Raw genomic sequence first — 22,015 nt, 5'->3', positions numbered from 1 at the left:
CTGGAGGGCCTGTAAACTCAGGGAAGTATGTGCTGTGTAGAGGCATGAACTCAGATGAATACTATGATTATGTTCATGTGGAACTCGATTGCCCCATTGTTCAGGCTGCAGCTCAAGTAGCTGTTGCTGATGTAATGCCAGTAGAGGGGATTGATTTTCTGCTGGGGAACGACCTGGCTGGGGAGAAAGTATTTCCATCTCTTCCCCCACCAGTTGTGGCAGAGAAGTGTTTTGATGCCCCAGAAATTGGTATTGAAGTTGATGCAGAAGTGGAAGCCATGTTCCCGGTCTGTGCAATTACAAGATCTATGGCACAGGTTGCAGCCCGGGAGAAAGAACTGGTGAAGTCACAGGTTCTTGGGGTCGACTGTGGTGAGGCAGGGCCACCAATGGAGGAACCTAGTGAGCAGAGTGTTGCTGTAGTGGGTGAGGAGAGTGGGAATGCGTGCATGGGCGCCGCCCCACTTCCCACTCAGGACACTAGAGGTGGTGTTGAGTGTGTCTGTGTGGAGACTGAACCCAGCCCATCGACTGAATTAGGAGAATTTCAGGACGCTGGGGTCGACTGCAGGGATGCAGGACCACCGTCAAACGCGCCTGAGGAACAGAGTGTCACTGTTGAGGGTAGAGGTGATGATGATGTCAGTGTGGAGTCTGACATTCCTCCCCCTGTCGAGTGTACTAGAGGTGACGCTGAGATTGATCGCCCTTCGCAATCCAGTGTCCCGACCAGTCCCTTATCTCAGTCCTCAGTAGAGCTGGCGGGTGTTGGGCCAGCAGAATTGAGGGTGAAGCAACAGGAGGATGTAACATTAAAGCCCTTGTTTGCTCGAGTAGGGGAGGAAGGAAGTGTGGAGTGTGGTAAGGAGGAGTTCCTGATTAAAGACAATGTTTTATATCGCCGATGGACGCCCACTGGCGCCACGGTGGATGGAGGAGTGGGTGAGTTAGTGCAGGTGGTGGTGCCTGTGCAGTATAGGGTGCCGTTAATACAGTTAGCACATGAGGGACCTTTAGCAGGTCACTTGGGAAACAGAAAGACAGTGCAGCGCTTAAGATATAACTTTTGGTGGCCAAGTATGCCGGGACAAGTTGCTGCGTACATCAAGAGCTGTCACACGTGTCAGATAGTGGGCAAGCCTAATCAAGTTCTTCCTGTGGCCCCTTTGATTCCCATTCCTGCAGTTGAACCTCCGTTTACCCGGGTAATCATTGATATCGTGGGCCCTTTACCTCCTGTTTCTGCTGGAAACAAGTATTTGTTAACCATAATGGATGTTACAACGCGATACCCAGAGGCTATACCAATCAGAAGCATGCAGGCGAAGTCAGTAGTCAAGCAACTTATCCTGTTCTTTACTCATTTTGGCCTGCCCAAGGAGTTGCAGTCAGACCGTGGAGTGAATTTTACATCTAATTTGTTTAAGCAGACAATGACAGAGTTGGGCATCAAACACATTTTGTCCAGTGCCTACCATCCGCAGTCACAAGGTGCCCTGGAGAGGCATCATCAGACCTTAAAGACCATGCTGCGCACCTTCTGCTATGATAGTGGAAAGGATTGGGACCTAGCGGTACCCTTTGTTATGTTTGCAGTGAGAGAGGTACCAACTGAGTCGTTAGGGTTTTCACCCAATGAGTTAGTGTTTGGGCACAGAGTTCGTGGTCCCTTGGATGTGGTGCGAGAGGCCTGGAGTAACAACAAATCTGGCAACCAGGAATCCATGCTTGACTATGTCTGCCGCACTCGGGAGAGACTGCATTGCGCTTTAGAGCTTGCCCGTGACCATCTAATCGGGGCTCAAGCGAAAATGAAGGCTCATTACGATAAGGTCAGAAGTCGTGAGTTTAAGCAAGGAGATGAAGTTTTGGCATTGCTGCCCATGCAAGGAAAACCTCTGGCGGCTAGATTCAGTGGTCCTTATATTGTGAAGAAGAGAGTTGGGGAACTTGACTATCTAATTGTTACCCCAGATAGGCGGAAGAGTACTCAGTTGTGCCACATTAATATGTTGAAGCCATACTACCGCCCAGTTGATTCTCATTGTGGGATGACTGCTGATGTCTCTCACCTGGGATGTGAAGGACGGGGAAAGGAGGACGTGGCATCAAAGGAACGTGCTGTGGAGGGAGCTGTTGGTGCCGGTGATGTGAGTAGTGGACCAGGGTTACAGCCACAGTCCCTGGAAGGTGATTTTGGAGTGGACGTTGAGGGAACCAGGGATAAGAGCGCTCCTGTAGTTTTGGTGGTTGGTAGTGAGTTGGAGGAGCAGGAGGAAGTGCTTAGTCGTGGTGAGATGTTACCAGCTGACCTATGGGAGGGCAATGGTTATGCAGCTCTGGTGGAGAAATTGCGACACCTTGATCCAGTAAAGCGAGAAGAGCTGTGCAACAGATTATGGAAACATCCGAAAGTTTTTGGAGATTCACCGGGATTGACAACTTGGGTTACTCATGACATTGACGTTGGGGATAGTAAGCCTGTAAAATTAGCTCCCTACCGCATCAACCCTATCAGACAGAAAGCTCTCGATAATGAGATCAAGTATATGTTGGACCAAGGATTGATCAAGAGGAGTTTCAGTGAGTGGAGTTCACCAGTTACCTTGCAGCCGAAGCCAGATGGGAAGGTTAGGTTGTGTGTGGACTTCTGGAAAGTTAATTCACTGTCTAAGACCGATGCTTATCCTTTACCTCGGGTCGATGACTCCGTGGACAAGGTGGGAAATGCCACTTATATCACCAAACTTGACTTAGTAAAAGGATACTGGCAGGTCCCGCTGACGGAACGGGCTAAACAAGTGGCTAGCTTTGTTGTCAGTGGTGCAGTATATCAGTGCCAGGTGATGCCTTATGGATTGAAGAATGCTCCAGCCACTTTCCAGAGGCTTATGGATAAAGTGGTGGATGGCATACCCAATTGTGTCGTTTGCATCGATGATGTCATTGTGTATGACACCAAGTGGGAGGAGCACCTTGATCATGTGGAAATGCTCATTAAGCGGTTGGAGGAAGCTGGCTTAGTAGTCAACTTAGACAAGTGCGAGTTCGTACGTGCTAAGGTCCAGTACCTTGGATTTGTTGTGGGACATGGGCAAGTGGCTCCACCTCGGGCTAAGGTGGATGCCATTTCCAACTTTGCAGCACCCCAGTGTCGCCGTGCCCTCCAGCGATTTTTGGGCATGATCGGCTATTACCGAAGATTCATTGGGAATTACTCCACAGTGCTTGCCCTTCTTACTGACTTATTGCGCAAGGATAAGAAGTGGCAGTGGACAGCCGAGTGTGAGCAAGCTTATTACGGTTAAGTCTCTGCTGTGCCACCACCCTATATTGCGTGCACCAGATTTTGACAAACCTTTTGTGCTGGCAGTTGATGCTAGCCGAGTAGGGGTAGGAGCAGTGTTGATGCAGCCAGATGAGGGCCAGGTTGAACATCCCATATCATACTTCTCAAAGAAGTTTAATAGAGCCCAGAAGAACTATTCCGTCATAGAGCAGGAGTTATTAGCGATTATCCTGGCCCTGCAACACTTTGCTGTCTACCTGCCCCCTTTTGGCCCTGTGATCAAGATTTATTCAGACCATCATCCCCTGCAGTTTTTGAACAAGTTTAAATTTAAGAACCAGCGTTTGACCCGCTGGAGTTTGCTTTTGCAAGAGTACAATTTAGAAGTTAAGCATATTAAGGGGATTGATAACGTAATTGCTGATTGTTTATCCAGGGAGGGGTCAGGGTCTTGATTCGAAAATTTTGATCCAGGGCTCAAAATTTTCCCTTGGGGAAGGGCGTGTTACGTTGTCCGCCTTTCCGTTCCCACGGGTGCAGCCTTTACAGCTGGGCTAGGGGGATTATGCAGTATGTATCCGCGTCATTCGCGGAGTTTATATTAGCGAGTGCTACAAATTCTTTTGTTTCTTTCGTTCCCGCCACTGAGGGCAATTTTATTTTATACCATGCTGAGTATGCATTTGATTATTTTGATTGTCTTGTGTGAGCTACCAGTATATTTAATGATGTTTTGCTTGCATTAGAAGTACCAGTTTATTGTAGAGAGAGAGAGGGGCACGAATATAAGTTCTTATTAATTAATTTGATTATGCGTTCGCGCTTGGCCGTGCGCGAGCCTTGATCAGAGGCAGTATCTTCCCAGCTAGCTTCCGTATCGTGCGTGTGTGCACACTCTCTCTCTCCCCAGTCATTTTTATGCCGAGCTGGCATTTTCATTTAAGTTTATTTTTATTCTTTTGTTGCTGACTGAGGAAAGTAGTTATTTTATTTTGTTTTGTGACCGTGTTGTCTTTGGAGGGCCAGTTTGGCTCACCGTGCTCTTCTCGCTGCCTTTGTTAACGTTCCCCAACACACGTACATACACACACACACCCCTAACCCCTACACAGTTAATCCCATCTCTTTGCTCAAGGCTAGTGAGAACCATCGTGAGCTATTAACTGCGTTCCCCTTGGACACGGGTTAAGTAGAAAGTCGTCACCACCGGAAGTAAGTGGGAGGTGTTCCTGTATACTGTCTCGGGCGGTATTACTTCCGGTAGTGACGATAGTAGGCTAGATCTATAGGTAGGCTGTTCCGTTTTATTATCAAAGTACAGAGTGTTGCGTTCTTAAGTAAGTACTTTTCCGTTGCGCAGTTTTTCTCTAGTTTGCGGAGTGTCAGTGCCGGGGTCTGCGTTATTTTTGCAACGCAGTGGAGGCCGATCATCTAAGGCTGACTTGTTGTCTTTTTTGTAATAGCCCCGGGCTGGCGCCACCGTAACAATATATATATATATATATATATTCATCCCCGATTACCTGTAATGCATTTGGGGGAGAAATCTGTAACCTTTACGACCGCCCCCGTCAACTTTTACGCAATATCCATCCGTACCGGATGTACTCACTCCCTTCTGGCCATCACCCATCATCACACCCAACATCATATAAAGCCATCCCACCTCAAATGTTTGTGTTTACTCCACCAACTTTTTCCCAAGTACCTTTTATTTGCACCATGAGAGCAAAATTACAACATCTATCTTCATGGTGTATACTTTCGACAGCAGGCCTCACCACCCACTATGGCCACAGTCCACTCTACGCATTCATCTTTGATGCAGTTTTGCAGGGTAAGTACAACGGCACTTTCACATTAGCTCACATATCTTACCATCGCCACCTTCAGCACCCACATCCCACAGCAGTAGCACCTTCACCTCACTATACGTCGTCTTCCTTAATTTTGGTAAAGCTTATACGTCGTTCAATGACAGAAAAAGACTGTATTGTATACTATATTTTTTCGTGATTAAAGTCATCCTTTGTTAATCTCGTCATACAGTTCGTCGTTCAAAGTGGAGAGAGTGCAATCTAAAGCCAAGTTAATGATAACAGAATATAGTATCTTCACCCCAGCAGCACGTTTACCCATCATGATCATGATGGAGTGACTGACCTGTTACGACGTGGACAGTGACAGAAGCGAGTGTGGCCAGCCTGGGTCTACAGGAGTAGTTGCCGGAGTCTTGATGCACCGCCCGCGTGATGTGCAGCTTGGAGGTCGTTTGCTGCGGCGTCTTCTCCACCTACCACAGAGGGGAGTCAACAGGGGTCTTAATTCCTAGTCTTATCCCTAACATTCCCATTTCTGTTGCTTTCTCTTTTCATCTTTTGACAATCATGGTGTACCAAAGTTTCAAACACTTGTGGTTACTAACATCTTCATATAGTCCTATCAGAGCTTCAGTACTCAGATCTCTATTATGTATTAAGACCATCATAATTATAACCACTTACGTTATTTCTTCACACCACTGTGCTGCCTATTAAATATAGTTACATTTCCCTTCAACTTTTGCATCAACTTAAGTAAACATATCCAACAATTTTATCCTTCCAATATTCACCGACCTACCACTTAGGCACCTTCTCTCTCTCTAATGAACCACTTTTCCCATCTCTGCCTGTCTGTCTGTCTATCTGTCTGTCTGTCTGTCTATCTGTCTGTCTGTCTGTCTGTCTCTGTCTCTGTCTCTCTCTGTCTCTCTCTCTCTCTCTCTCATGCTGCTTTCTCACCTCCAAGCTGATGCCTCCTCTAGGTGAGCTGTAGTTGAGTGCATGGTGGCCTCTGAACCAGGCCACAGTGTCTACTACGTCTGGCCCCGCCGGCACCACACACACCAGGCTGATAGTGGAACCCCGCTGCACAAACACCTCACTGGGGCCCTGGATCACTGCAGCCTGGCGCTCTGCACAAGGCAATGCAAAGTTGCTCCCACATTCATCATCCTTTCAACAGCTTATACTGAACCAGTGACAGGCAACACTCACACAGCTGCTTACATGGATGCAAACACAGGTTACACTCACACACCTGCATACATACACACAATCACAGGGTACACTCACACAGCTGTTACATGGACACAATCACAGTCTACACTCACACACCTGCTTACATGGAAATCGCTGGTAACACTCACACAGCTGCTTACATGAACCCAGTCACAGGCAACTTTCACATAGCTGCTTGCATGAACACAATCACAGGATACACTTACACAGCTGCATACATGGAAGCAATCACAGGACACGTCCGCAGTTATCAGACTGTCAGCTTACAGAAGCCAGGGTTAGATATTAGAGATGGACAAGTAGTCCACTGGGGTTTCAGGTAGTCATAATATTTGCATACTGCATGAATTTAGAATCTTCCAATTACAGTTCGGGTAAATTATAATATTCGCATTAAAACAGAAATGTTAATTCATATTTAGAGATGGGGCATAATCATCAACCTGCATGTGGTACTTTCTTTTATATTATAATGTGGCTACATCTTGCATCGTTTTCTTATAACAGAAAGATGGAAAAAGAGCATAAGAGAGTATGGATCAGTTGGCTCAAGGATTGTGTGGGTAAGATTGAAAGTTGGAATACAAATGTGGGCGATTGTGTGTGTGTGTATGCCCAACGCAAGATCGTGCAAGCAGAGTGAGAGAAGAGTTCTGGACAAATGTGGAAGTGTGCATGGAAAAGTTTGGAAGGAATGAGAGTGTTTTTGATCGGTGACATGAATGGTAAAGTAGGCAATGTGAAGGTGGATGTAATAGTTGGTGAGTGAGGTGTGCCTGCTGTGATAGATGAGAATAGCAGTGCGTTAGTGGCCATTTGTGCTGGGAGGGGGTTGGTGATAGCCAATACCCTCTTCAGGCACAAAATTATCCACAGGTATACACGGTGAGTGATGAGAAGGGTGGGTGGTTAACTGAATGAAAGGAAGGCAATGATTGATTATGTGTGTGTGGATGAAAGAATGCGAAAATGTGTAATGGATGCCAGAGCTTATAGAGATTGGGGGAGTGGACTTTCTGACCACTACTTGGTGGTGGCCAGAGTCAAGGTTCAATTAGGATGGAGAAATAGAAGAAGGGAAGGCCGGGAAGAAGGAGTATTTGTAAGGAGAGTGGAAAGGTTACAAGAGGACGAGAAAAAGGCAGAGTATAAGAGAGAAGTGGAGGAACGATTGGGCAATTGGACTAGATGGGGGATGTGGAATGTGTGTGCAGGATATTTACAGAAGAAATATGTGCAGCATGTGATGTGGTGTGTGGGAGGAAGAGAAGACGGAGAGGTGTGCAAGGATCAGCGTGGTGGAATGAAGAGGTGAGACAGGCTGTGTCACAAAAGAAGAAAGCATACAATGAATGGATGAGAAATAGGGGCGTGGAAGAAGGTGAGAGGCGGAAGAGAGAGTTATATGTAGAAAGACAGAGAGAGGTGAAAAGGTGAGTAAGAAGAGAGTGGATGAGGAATTTGGAACTTGAGTATAAAGTGGAGGGACTGTAAGAAAATGTTCTGGAAAGAGGTGAAAAGAGTAAAACAGGGTGGAAGTGAAGTTAGCAGGGGAGTGAAAGATAAAAATGATATATTACTAGTGGAGAAGGGAGAAAAAGTGAGCAGATGGAGAGAACACTTTAAGGAATTGTTGAACATAGAGGATGAAAGTAATGCGAGTATAAGTGGGTGGGGAATGGCTGGGAGAAGGAGGGAGGTGAGAAGACAGGAAGAAATCAGCAGGATAGAAGTTGTGGAAGCAATGAAGAAAGTTAAATTGGGGAAAGCCCCAGGGATTGATGGAGTGTGTGGTGAAATGCTGAAGTATGGGGGAGAGATAGTATTAGAATGGATGTGGAAAATGTGCAGATTGGCCTGGGAGGAAGGCAGAGTCCTGGAGGATTGTAAGTTAGGTATAATTATTCCCTTGTACAAAGGAAAAGGGGAAAAAGAAGTGTGTGGTAATCATAGGAGCATCTGTCTTCTTAGTATAATAGAAAAAGTGTATGGTAGGATACTAACTGACAGAGTTAGAGAAAGAACAGAGAAATTAGTTGGAGAGAAACAAGGAGGCTTTAGGAAGGGAAGAGGTTGTGTAGATCAGATATTCATTCTTAGATCTTTAGTGGAAAAGTTTCTAGAGAAGGGAAAGAAGTTGTATGCGGCTTTCATGGATTTGGAGAAAGCATATGACAGGGTGGATAGACAAGGCTTGTGGAAAGTGTTAAGAATATATGGAGTAGATGGGAAGTTGTTGAATGCTGTGAAGAGTATGTATGATGGTGCTAAGGCTACAGTGCGTGTCGATGGTGAACTGAGTGAATTTTTCTCTTTGAATGTTGGGTTGAAATAGTGATGTGTCATGTCTCCATGGTTGTTCAATCTGTATATGGATGGGGTAATTAAAGAGGTACAAGGTAGGGCAGTGGATGTTGGAGTGACCTTGGTGAGAGAGGGTAGTGTTTGAAAACTCCCTGTACTATTGTTTGCAGATGATGCTTTGTTGTTGAGTGAAGACGAAGGGGAGCTGCAATGCTTGGTGGATGAGTTTGGGAGAGTGTGTAAGAAACGGAATCTGAAGGTGAATGTAGGGAAGAGTAATGTGATGGTCTTTGAGAGAGGTGAAGTCAGTGAATGTATAGCGAGGTTGGATGGTGAGGAATTGGAAAATGTGAGTATGTTTAAGTACTTGGGTAGTGTGATGAGTAAGGATGGAGGTTTGGAGGGTGAAATGCTTGAAAGGGTACAGCAGGGAAGAAAGGTTGCTGGTTCCTTGAAAGCGGTGATAAGAAGCAGGGAAGTGAGCATGGAAGTGAAAAAGTTACTACATGACAGTATTGTGATACCAACTCTAACGTATGGAAGTGAAGCTTGGACGTTGCTGGAGGGACACAAGTCAAGAGTGAGAGTAGTGGAAATGGGTTATTTAAGAGGAGCCTGTGGAGTCACATGGAGAGACAGGGTGACAAATGAGGATATAAAGGAGCGTTGTGGTGTGGATGTGGATGTGATAGGAAACGTTAGGAGGAATACACTGAGATGGTTTGGCCATGTGGAGAGGATGGAGGGTGAAAGACTGACGAAGAGAGTGTATGTGAGTGAGGTGGAGGAGGGAAGAGGGAGGGAGAGGCCGAGGATGAGATAGAGGGATGGGGTGGAGAGGTATATGAGAGAGGGGGGTGTGAGTTGTGAGCGGGGCAGTGAAATGGCGGGGGACAGGGCGACGTGGAGGCGATTTATTTGTGGCCACCCCGAACGGGATTGAGGCGTCTGGGAATAGATAGATAGATAGATAGAATACTAGCAATGTAGCAAATTTTGTAGTCCGCTATCACTTCTGATGGTAGCAAACGGAATACTGCCAGTTCAGACACAGTTGCAGGTTACACTCTCTCAGTAGCTTCCAGAAAGACAGCTGCAGGTTGAACTCACTCCTTTATCAGACTCTCAGGAGAACGTAGTGACACAGGTGCAGGTTACACTAACACAACCGTTTTTCTTTTAGTTCACTGGGTTATAGTGTAGAAAATTGTCAACCAAACCCTACACTAAAAAAGGAGAAATATTATGGGCTGGTAAAATCACCGAATGTGTTTAATAAAACATAAGCCTCCACGAAAAATCGGTGGGTGATTATATGTTATGAGATTTTTAATAATTATAACATATATTGAATGCAAAACACTTTGAACCATGACTACACAAACTACAATGATCCTGTAAATAACTCAAGACATCAGGAAATTAAAGTGCACGTGAGTATGCTGGGCAAACTCTCATATCTTTACGATCGTTTGTTAAACCCTTGATAATAATAAAGTGAGTTTGGCTTCTGTATCTCAATGTTGAGTGTGCATTATAAGGCGACATGCAGGCTACCTACATTTAATACAACTATTCCATTAACAACCACTAGAGACTATGGAGCAGTTAAGATTCTGTGCTGAACACTGTTACATTAAACAAATGACAAACTCAACTAAGGTTTGGATACTCTAGGGAAAATCTGCTTTGGCAGATCGGGTATGATAGCTGAAATACGTAATGTGTCCCTAAAAACATTTTTTTGCCCATTCCCTTACTCTAGGGGTTTTATGTTAGAATTTTTTCTTGGTAAAATGCCATTAAAAGTAAAGCTGGATAAAATTAAATGCGTAGAACCCGGACCCAAGCTGTTGACGCAATGTGTCACTTGGTATTCCTCCACCAAGCCCTGCATACGGACTCACTGTACAGACTCAATGACCTTGCTGACTTAATTAGTTCATCATCCCTTCATAAAGTATCACTGACAAGAGTTTGGTCGGATTTTGCTGAGGGGCTTGAGACATCGTGCCTACAAGGTTAAACTAAGCTGACCCCATATTACCTTGACTTTTCAACCGTTGACCTTGTTGACCTAATCGGTTCATCATCCTGTATCACTGACAAAAGTTTGGTTGAAATCCGCCAAGGGGTACAGGGGATATCTCACCCACAAGTATAAAATAAGTCGACCCCATATGACTTTGACATTTGACCCTTTGACCTAGGTGAACTGACCCACAATAAACCCTGTTATGGTGGTTCTATGGCGAGTCCGTGTGCAAGGCTTAGCGGAGGCATACCGTGTGATGCTTTGTGTTGATAACTCGAACTCCGAGTTCTCATCATTTCATGTATACTTATATTGGACTCCAACTTACAGAGACAGTTTTGTAGCATGATTCCGGCAAGTAGTTGCATGATGAGGATCCTATCTGAATACAGCTTCCCTCAGCTGATCTATTGCCAACAATGTGGCTCTGGCAAAATGAGTAGGTAAGGAACCAGGTGATGTAGTTTACATGATGATGGGAACTGCATTAGCCCTAATCCATTTATGGTTGGCAGTTTCTCTAAAACTATTTTCCAGTTGGACCCAAATGATATTCCTTAGTTAAGAAAGGCTGTTGGTACTGTGACGATCAACACTCTCATGAGAGGAAAAAATCTACTGCTCAATGGCGTGCTAGCTTGTACTGGTGGGTAGGCTTGTACTGCTTAGACCTAGAGGGACCAGACTAGTTATGGTGCAGCCATGCTAGAAGGGTCTATTAACAGTCACGGCACACGAGTCTGAAGGTTTCATTATCGTGCTCTGGCAACCTACCGGACAACAATGCATCCAATTTCATGTAAAATATGATATGCATAGGAAACAGCTGTCATTATTGTTTGAATGGCTAAATGTGCAGGCAGTAATGAAGAATCCAGTTCATTCACTCGGTTTTAAGTTTCACAGAATAAATACTGTTGCAGATAACTATTTCTGTTATTTTAAAATGTAGCTCTAACACGAGAGAGAGAGAGAGAGAGAGAGAGAGAGAGAGAGAGAGAGCACACAAAGCAATAACCAACAATATTGCAATGTCACATATTTTGCAGATAATAATCCACGAAATAAGGGTACAAGGTAACTTATGTATTATGACATGTCAGAATACGGTAAAGATATTTATAATTAACATAATATGGGTCAGCTTCGTGCACTACTTTGGTCCGCGGAGGGCAGTGTTCAAGCCCTTTATAAATTATAATCAGCGACCTTATAATTTAACAAGGCAGCTGTCTATGACAGTATTTATTTTTTGAAACTCAAAATAGACTATAACGGACAGTATTCTTCATTACTGCCTGCACATTTGGCCATTCAATTAATACTCACAATTGTTTCCTATGAGTATTATATTTTACACGAAATTGGATGCACTGTTGACCGCTAGGTTGCCAGGGCACGATAATACAAACTTCAGACGTGTGCCACGACTATAATAGCAGTCAGACTAAATCACCGGCCCCACCTGAATTGCAGCCAACCAGAGAGGATGTTTTGACTGTTTTCCACCCTCAACTACCCCCTTTGGATATGAGGGTGGGAGGGTGCAGTGAAGAACGGCATGACCACCTCATCTTCCACTTGTTCCGACACAATCGAGAGCCAGAGCCCCTAACAGTGGTGGTCCTTCGGGGGTAGGGACAAGGAGGGCACAGAGGAGGATGGATAGCTACCTCAATCCCCAACCTCTGCTGAGACCCTATTGAGCCATATCCCAACCAGAAATGTTGGTATTAATTTTTGAAGGGCAGGGATGACTTGGGCACAGAGGAAGTCAGCCAGGCTATTCCATACCCATACTCCTTTGGGGGTTTAGATAAGCCAGTCAGATGAATGTTGCCAACTATTGGGCAGCAGGCTTAAGTACTGCTTGGACCTAGTAAGGCCAGACTTAGGGCCGTACTATAAAAACCCAGAGTTTAGGCGGTCCAACGGCGACAGTCGTCAGACGTTCCTGAACGTCAGTCATCCTTACTATAAAAAATCTGGACCATTAATCTTGGCAATGCCCAGTTCTGGCGTTTGAATGCCACGGCAGTCGCTAGATTGGGCGAGAATGCGCTGCATGAGCACTAAAAGCGCGCAAATTTTGAATGTTTCTTCTGTTTAATAAACCAGACACTTCGCAAACCCATTCTAAACTGTTATTTTTATGTACGAAATAAGTATATTTGCGCTAGAATTGGTATCAAATGATGGTAGAATGCATAAAGAGGATGCATTTACAACCAAGATACAGTGTAATTTATAACCTAGACTGAATTATGATTTATCCTCCTTTTGCAGTTATCTGCATGAAAATAATTATTGAGATTATCCAGACTTGATTTCATACGAGCAATGTGAATGTATTATTGCATTCTTCATAGATTTCCATGTTGTTCCTGGCCAGCTCACCAGTCATGAATTATACAGCAGTTTATCCAGGTTATGTGCACTTTCACTCATGCAGCAATATATCATGTGTTCTTAAATTTGCAAAATGTAAGTACAGAGTTACTGGAGAATTATTTTTAGCCTGGAGACTAATTTACTTCTTTACAAAGCTGGGTGAATGGTGATATTCATTGCAGCACCAACACAAGTGGGATGCAGTAACACTCCATTCTTTTTCAGCTGCTTCTTTCCACACCTGTCATCCACCCATGACCAGCAGACCACATTGGAAAATATAGGTTATGAGATGTGTGTACTGTAACAGTTGTTCTTTTAAGTTCTATATATCTAGCTATAGTTTTTTCCTTACATTCCCTATGTGTCAAGTGGGGTTGGTGGAGGATTAGTGCCCCTCCCTGTAAAACAATTAACTCTGAGCCCTTGGCCACCCCGTTTGGGATACATGGCGTCTGGCAATGAATGAATGAATGAATGAAATTGTCACCTTCCCTGTTTGAGGTATTACTAGTAAATTTTCGGTTTTGCTCAGTAATTATACTACTCTGAGATTCACATTCTTGATCATTATCTTTCCCTTCAAGCCGTGCAATGATTTCCCAAGTTACATGGTACATACAGTAGCTAATTATTTCTATCCCAGTCTGCTAGTCAAGCTTTCCTTTTTGATTCCCAGAAATCATTCCACTTTTATAGTACTTTCATCCAGTTCTGTTTTATATATTTTCAGACTGTTTACTGTTCTGTTTTCCTAGCTTTCTCCTACTCTGGTCATATGCTTGATGTTTGTCTCCTTCACTTAATATTTATCTCATTACTTCCTATTTGTTAGTCAATGCTTAACTGCACCTTTCATGCTTTAGTATAACCTTTCCACCTTAACGAATATTCCATGACTTTTCTACACCTATCTACTCCTCCATTACAATAAATGTCATTTCTATCCAGTTACTGTAACTAGTTTTTATATTATATGGGTATATGCATGGAACAGGCTATTTCCTCAGGCCTGTAGCTATTTGTAAGAACAGCTCTCGAGATCGAAAGATGCCTTTTTTTTATTTTTTTCTCTTTTTTTTTTATTCGCATGAAAAAATCTGCATTTACTAACAAGTTCTGCTTTAAAGCCAACACACTTATGCCAAAATCTGAGTGCTTGATTGAAACAGGTAATATTTCAGCCAGCACCCTAACCAACCAATTCACTCATACCGGTATCCGGTAAACATATCCAACTATCTTTACTACATTAGCTTATCGATTTATTTTGGTGCAAAAACGAATCACATTTTTCATGAAAGAAGTGATTGCACATACTTTTCGGTACTGATGAAGAATGTGTCTTTTATTACCAATTTCTGAAACTTAACTGTAACAAAGAACACTAAAACAGGTGAATCATAGAAACCAAACTAACCATTTACCAACGCTGACCAAACTGATGTGTAATTTCTGCCATGTAATATAATATTGTATATGCATTTCTTACACGTCATTTATTCATGTCTTTTCATATGCAAGAAGTGTCATACAATGATGTTGTTGGACTAGAGGCAGAAGCTTACTGGCTTGCCCTCAAATGTGCTAAGTAAAGCATTAAGCTGGCTAACACACAAACTTTCACAGTTGCCGTTTCAAAAATCTATTCAGAAAGTACACAGGTAGTCTGAAATAAACTAGAAAGCGTAATTTAATATCCTAACTCAATATTACGCCACGTAGCCGCCATAGTAGTTTTTGTTCACTCGTATTCGTTACGGAAGCGTTTAGTCTTGTAAAATCTTATGAACAGCCTTGTGTTTCTCGTATATTTTAGCCTGCTAGGGAAAATTTGATTCCTCAATTATTCAGTTTTTATAATGGAAAAACCGGTTATCATATTTATGAATATTTAAATTTGTTATACGAAAGGGGGGTCTCTTGTGGCGTTTATCCTCCTGTGACATTCCAATACTATTTTACGCCATAACCAGGTGACGAACGCCTGGCGTGAGCAGCAGATTTGTTTATGGTACGAAAAACAGGAACATCAGACGCTCACTTTCGTCAATACTGGCGTTTAGTTTTTATAGTATGGCCCTTAATGGGTGAAACCTAAGCTAGAAGAGCCTGAAAGTAGCAAACAGACTAATACCACTTACCCCATCTGAGTCATAAGCCAGACAGGATGGGTAATACTAGTAGGCTGTTTTTCCTGCCAGATGAAACCACAGGCAGACACCTAAGACAGAGGCTCCCAATACCTTGCAGCAAAAGAGCTATAGGTTTCGATGATAACGGAATATCTCTGGAGTACGTTCTAAGAATCTCCAGTGTAAAGGATTAGGCCTCCATATGTTAATGTACATCTGCACCTATAATATAAGAAGTATTGGAACAGATGCTGACCTGTTCATGTTGCTTGAAGAGCTATCCAATATCGGATGGGAGGTCACAGGACTTAGTGAATCAGATCAGGTGAGTGGCAGAAAGTAATAACAATGGACTTATACTGGAAAGGCAAATCTGAAGGCCGAAAGAAAGAGCGTGGAGTAGGATTCCTACTTAACAAAAATGTTTAAAGGTAAGTCGTAGATTTTTTTTTTTTTTTTTGCAAAAATTAAAAAGTAGTTATTGTCATGATAAAAGTAAATGATAGATACAAATTCGATTAAGTTCAAGTGTATGTCAACAAGACGTTATAGAGATGAAGATCTTATTAAGTTCTATGTAAATGTGAAGTCAGCTATCAACAGAGGAAGGCTCACTATACTGTGATTATGGGTGACTTCATTGGTAAAGTAGGAAAAAAAGTAGCATGAAAGACTGCAGTCAGAAGTAATGTAGCAGACTCAAGAAATGAGACAGGTCAAGCTCTTGTTGAATTTGCAGAAACTCTGACACAGAAAATCGTGAATTCCTTCTATGAGAAGAGGTCATGTACCAAATGGACTTGGAAACCTCAAGCGATGATACATCGATTAAATGTGAACTGAAAATTAATTTTAAAAAAGAAAGGAATAATCTCATACATACAGTGACTTCTAACTTAGCTAACTTGCGTCATAGGGAAAGAGAATTTAGTATCACCTTCCATAACACGTACTTAGTCCATAATAATTAAGAAAGTTTTGACATTGAGTAACTAAAATAAAACCACCAAAAAACTGAAGCAAGCAGTATTGGAAATAGAATTGAAGGCAATAAACTCTCAAATGAAACAAAACAATTTATGTCTAATCATAGAAACAAAAATAAAATCATCTGTCTATTGCCAGACGCCTTAGTCCCGTAAGGAGTGGCCACAAACAAATCGCATCCATGTCACCCTGCCCCCACCATTTCACTGCCCTGCTCCCAGCTCACACTCCCCTCTCTCATATACTTTTCCACTCCATTCCTCCATCTCATCCTTGGCCTCACCCTCCCTCTCCCCTCCCTTCCACCTCACTCATATATACTCTTCTTCCCAGTCTCTCACTGTCCATCCTCTCTACATGGCCAAACCACCTAATTTTCTCCTAACGCTTCCTATCACATCCACACCACAACGCTCCTTCATTTCCTCATTTAGTGGAAAAGTTTCTAGAGAAGGGAAAGAAGTTGTATGCGGCTTTCATGGATTTGGAGAAAGCATATGACAGGGTGGATAGACAAGGATTATGGAAAGTGTTAAGAATATATGGAGTAGATGGGAAGTTGCTGAATGCTGTGAAGAGTATGTACGATGGTGCGAAGGCTGCAGTGCGTGTGGATGGTGAACTGAGTGAATTTTTCTCTTTGAAAGTTGGTTTGAAACAGGGATGTGTCATATCTCCATGGTTGTTCAATCTGTACATGGATGGGGTAATAAAAGAGGTACAAGGTAGGGTAATGGATGTTGGAATGATCCTGGTGAGAGAGGATATTGTTTGGAAACTCCCTGTACTGTTGTTTGCAGATGATACTGTGTTGTTGAGTGAAGACGAAGGGGAGCTGCAGGGCTTGGTGGATGAGTTTGAGAGAGTGTGTAAGTAACGGAATCTAAAGGTGAATGTAGGAAAGAGTAAAGTGATGGTCTTTGAGAGAGGTGAAGTTAGTGAATGTACAGCGAGGTTGGATGGTGAGGAATTGGAAAATTTGAGTACGTTTAAGTACTTGGGTAGTGTGATGAGTAAGGATGGAGGTTTGGAGGGTGAAGTGCTTGAAAGGGTACAGAAGGGAAGAAAGGTTGCTGGTTCTTTGAAAGCAGTGATAAGAAACAGGGAAGTGAGCATGGAAGTGAAAAAGTTACTACATGACAGTATTGTGATACCAACTCTAACGTACGGAAGTGAAGCTTGGACTTTGTTGGAAGGACACAAGTCAAGAGTGAGAGCAGTGGAAATGAGTTATTTAAGAGGAGCCTGTGGAGTCATGTGGAGAGACAGGCTGACGAATGAGGATATAAAGGAGCGTTGTGGTGTGGATGTGGATGTGATAGGAAGTGTTATGAGGAACACACTGAGGTGGTTTGGCCATGTGGAGAGGATGGAGGGTGAAAGACTGACGAAGAGAGTGTATGTGAGTGAGGTGGAGGGGGGAAGAGGGAGGGGAAGGCCGAGGATGAGATGGAGGGATGGGGTGGAGAGGTATATGAGAGTGGGGGGTGTGAGTTGGGAGCAGGGGAGTGAAACGGCTGGGGACAGGGCGACTTGGAGGCGATTTGTTTGTGGCCACCTCAAACGGGATTGAGGCGTCTGGCAATAGATAGATAGATAGATCAGTCTGTCTCTCCACGTGACTCTACATGGTCCTTTCAAATAACTCATTTCCACTGTCTCACTCTCGACTTGTGCCCCTCCAATAAGGGCCATGCTTAACTTCCATATGTTAGAGCTGGTATCACAGTACTCTCATGCAATAACTTTTTCATTTCCATGTTCACTTCCCTATCTACTAGTAATATCTACTAGAGATAAAACAGAGAAATGAGAAAAATCAGTAAGATGTGCGGAAATTCAACATGCAGAAAATAAACGAAGCCTTTACCTCAAGAACTAGCTGAAAGAGAGAAAAGAGGACACTAGGACAGGGAAAAATCAGATGTACCCTTTAGAGAAACTAAATGGTGAAACAGCACTGAATAGGGAAGACATTATCAGTGATGGAAGAAAGCTATGGTCATCTATACAAATTGGACGACAGACCAGGCATTGAAGGAAACACAATATCGACAGAAATTCCAGCCAAAACTACAGAAGAGACAAAAATATCTTTGAAAATTACGGAAAGAAGCTGAGCATCAGAAGTTGGTATCACAGTAGATTTAATCAAAGATGAAAAAAAAAAAAGTGCCCTGGAAAAACTATCATAACTCACAAAGAAACATATCAGAGAAGGAAAAGACCCAAGAGCCAGGAAAGAAACAGCAATTATCTTAAAACAAATGAAAGCAGAATTGAATTATGTTAAAAACTACCCACCAATTTGCCTGTTGTCAGTTATATACAAATTATTCACAGTGACAATAACATATATACTTTCAGACATGGTATATTGTAACCAGACTAAGAAACAACCAGGCTTTAACCCTCATCCACCAGGGAACATGATATGCAGTAGCAATTTAGGTAGAGAGAGGCCGCTGGATGACGGTGTATGTTGCACGTTCCATCCCGCCATAGTCTGAACTGATTCATGTTATATTTTAACACCAAAGGCTTGGGAGAGACTCCCACCCGGGCACATAAGCGTTGTTCAGTCCGATCCACGCCTTGGCCTGATGAGGAGCGATGCTTTCTGGTTCCTTCATGTCTGATTTCATCCCCACCAGTGACACACTCCTTGCATCATCCACCCTCTCGAAACTCCTGCCGAAGGAGAGATCGAAGGGGCTCAGTAATAGTGCAATAGGGCGTGCTTTGGACATGAGAGTGACCAGTCTAAGTGAAAGTGGCAAAACTTCCTCTTAAATAAGGGGAAAGTTACCATGTAGAGAGTGAGGTAACAAGTGCCCCTTCGCCTGCCTGCTCTGATACGTCTGAAAAGGCCCTCACAGTGCTTCAGGAGGTTGTGAGTGCCTATGACATTGAAGCATTTCCCTCTGGCTGTGAGACTGAGAAGTCAGGAGCAGTTGGAAGTGAGGGAGTTGGTGGTGAGTGTGGAAGGCACATTCGACACAAATACCAATGCCGTGTCTCACCACCACGCGGCTGTGAGGTGCGTTGCACTCTATCCCCATCCCAACCCTCATCACCGCAACCAAGCAATTCAAGGGCCATATCCCGAAAGCCTGGCCTTTCACATGTTGGGATAACACCATCTTTGGCCCCACGTGTTCAGTCTGAACACCCATCATCACCCCAAGGAGTCCCCGAGTCTGGTGAGTCATCACCCTTGCCCTCCCCTGTCTCCACCTCCACCTCTCATTCCCATCCCCTCCTTGCCTTTGGCCGTGCCCATGCCGTCCCAGTGGGCGTGGGCGTGCACGTGGTGCTGCAAAACTGCCTAATGATGCACCATCATGGTCAAGCAGGCCCGGCGTCGGCTGGCTGGACACTTTTGTGTAGAAGGAGGGGGAAGGTTTCCAGCCAGCCTTACCTGCCTTTGATGCAACAGGGGCAGGTGCAAAGAGGGAGCTCCTGCAGGCAGGAACATTTGCAATCCTGTCATTCTTCCAAGCCATTTTTACCACCTCAATTATGCAGTACCTGGTGGATGAGATGAACTTCCACCAGGCCATATCTATACGCTGGCTGCAGGTGTCTGAGAAGGAGTGCAAAAACGAAAAAGTGGCAGCCAGCGGAGGTGGGGGAGATGTATTTGTGGCTTGCATTGACTATGGCAATGGCACTCGCAAAAAAGCATGTGATCCATGACTATTGAGCAGTGGATGAAATCGTCCACACATCTGTCTTTGGATAATATATGGCCTGTGACAGGTACCTAGTCCTGGATAATAAATGGTCTGTGTCAGGTACCTAGCCATATTGAGATTCCTATACTTCAACTGCAGTTATGGCCCTGCACCCTGTGACAGGTTGAGGAAGATTAGGCCCATTCTGACCATGCTGAAGGAGACATCTATTGGTCTTTTCTTGCCATTTCAGAAAGTGGTTATTTACGAGTTGCTAGTCCTGTTCAAAGGACGACTTGCATTTATACAGAATGTGCCATCTAAACATCACAGGTTTGAACTAAAGTTCTTTGCCCTATGTGATTATCAGACTGGATATGTGCTAGATGTAATAGTTTATTCAGTTACAGATGTGGATATGCCAAGTGACAATCCCCATGGGTTTTCTGCTGCTGTGATGAAACTGTTGATGGACAGATACTTCCACAAAAGCCACAGCCTGTAAACGGATAACTGTTACACATCCCTGGCATTGACAAAGTAGTTACTTGTGCATGGTACTGGAACCTGTGGGACTGTCCGTGTCACTAGGAATACTTTTCCAGCATTCCCAGGGAAGACCGAGGAAGGCGCACTAGTAACCCGGAAATGTGGTAACATGTTGGCCATTCACTGGCACGATAAGCAAAAGGTGAACATGTCGACCACAATTCACCAGGGGGTTAAGCAGGACACAGGCAAGACAGACTTCAGGACCAGGCAACCCATACTCAAGCCAGGTTCCGTCAATGACCACATCAACATGCAGCTTGTTGATGAGTCTGAAATGGAGATCATTGAGACTGATTGCCTCCGTAAACCATACCGGTGGTGCAAGAAGACCTTCTTACACCTTCCTGATATCCCCATCTTGGACAGTTACACACTGCTCATACCTAAATAAATTGCCAAAATAAATTGCCAAACTGCATAACATTTAGTACAAGTGTCTATCTCCTGGTATAGCCAAAGTTACACTATTTATCGAAAAGATTGTTTGCTCCCACAATTATTACAAAGTACAAAATTCTTGGACAATCATAGGACAATAAGAACAATTTATTTTTTTACCTTTTAAAATGCATGTATGTGAATTCTCCCAAACACCTATGGGACAAAGTGTCATTCTGTTATGGCCGGAAAACAAAAGACGGACCACATGTATTGGGTGATGATTCAAATTTATTGCTTTGAAAATGGATAGTACATTATATGTGTAACAAAATGGCAGATTCACGGGGCGGGAGGAAGGCCAGCATCACAAGCACACACCCAACTGGGCAAGCCAGTGTTACAAACGTTGGCCATTCTGTTTTGCTGTGAGCCCAAGGCCGGGCCATGAACTTAGCTACAGAGACAGGCTGCCTCAAGTGCCAAAGTTACTCATCCTGTTCACCTGCTTACTCATCGACGGGACCAGCTGCAGACATGGGGATGGTTTCATTCGCAAGAAAAAAAGTTTGGTGAGTAATATGGTCTTTAATTTGTTTTCCTAACAACTATGTTTTCCCTAATATGAAGGTTTGAATACAGGCTGCTTTGGGGAAGTTGCCAGTAGTGAGAGGATTCTCCCGCAATAAACTGCCCGGCATCTGGGGGTTAAAAGTGGATTCTGAACTATCGACCACATACATACAATAAAGCAAATAACTGAGAAGAAAAATGAATGTAGGAATCATCTGTGTATGGCATTCAGTCATTATGGAAAAGGCTTCGACTCGGTCAGCTGTATTGAGTGCAATTCGCAGACAGGGTGTAGATGTGTGTGTGTGTGTGTGTGTGTGTGTGTGTGTGTGTGTGTGCGTCGACTCGGTCGAACCAACAGCTGTATTGAGTGCAATTCGTAGACAGGGTGTAGATGTGTGCGTGTGTGTGTGTGTGTGTGTGTGTGTGGTGGACTGTTACTGGGACTCGACATGATTATCGGAATGAAGTCTAAGTAACCTACTTGACTGAAACCAGATCACAAAACTATTATCGGATTTTCAGGTACATCTGTATATTCTTCTTCCCATATCGCCTTTCCAAAGCCGTAAACAGACTGGATCTGTCTATCTATCCGTCTGTAGCCAGACGCCAAAACCCATAAGGAGTGG

General features: G+C 43.8%; 1 protein-coding gene across 1 annotated transcript in view; it reads right to left on the bottom strand.

Moving 5' to 3' along the window:
- Positions 1-22,015, bottom strand: part of LOC145405502 (uncharacterized) — a 99,924-nt gene that overhangs the window by 41,268 nt on the left and 36,641 nt on the right. The window contains exons 5-6 of the mRNA XM_080276849.1: positions 6,073-6,245; positions 5,453-5,582 (exon numbers count right to left, since the gene is read on the bottom strand). Coding sequence (XP_080132975.1) covers positions 5,453-5,582; positions 6,073-6,245 — 303 coding nt within the window. The remainder of the gene's footprint in view (positions 1-5,452; positions 5,583-6,072; positions 6,246-22,015) is intronic.

The sequence above is a fragment of the Coenobita brevimanus genome, chromosome 67 (genome assembly GCF_032717465.1).
Source record: "Coenobita brevimanus isolate Jiangsu-jjx chromosome 67, ASM3271746v2, whole genome shotgun sequence".
NCBI lineage: Eukaryota > Metazoa > Arthropoda > Malacostraca > Decapoda > Coenobitidae > Coenobita > Coenobita brevimanus.
Note: the sequence above shows the minus strand (reverse complement) of the source record. Positions and strands in the feature narration are given on the sequence as shown.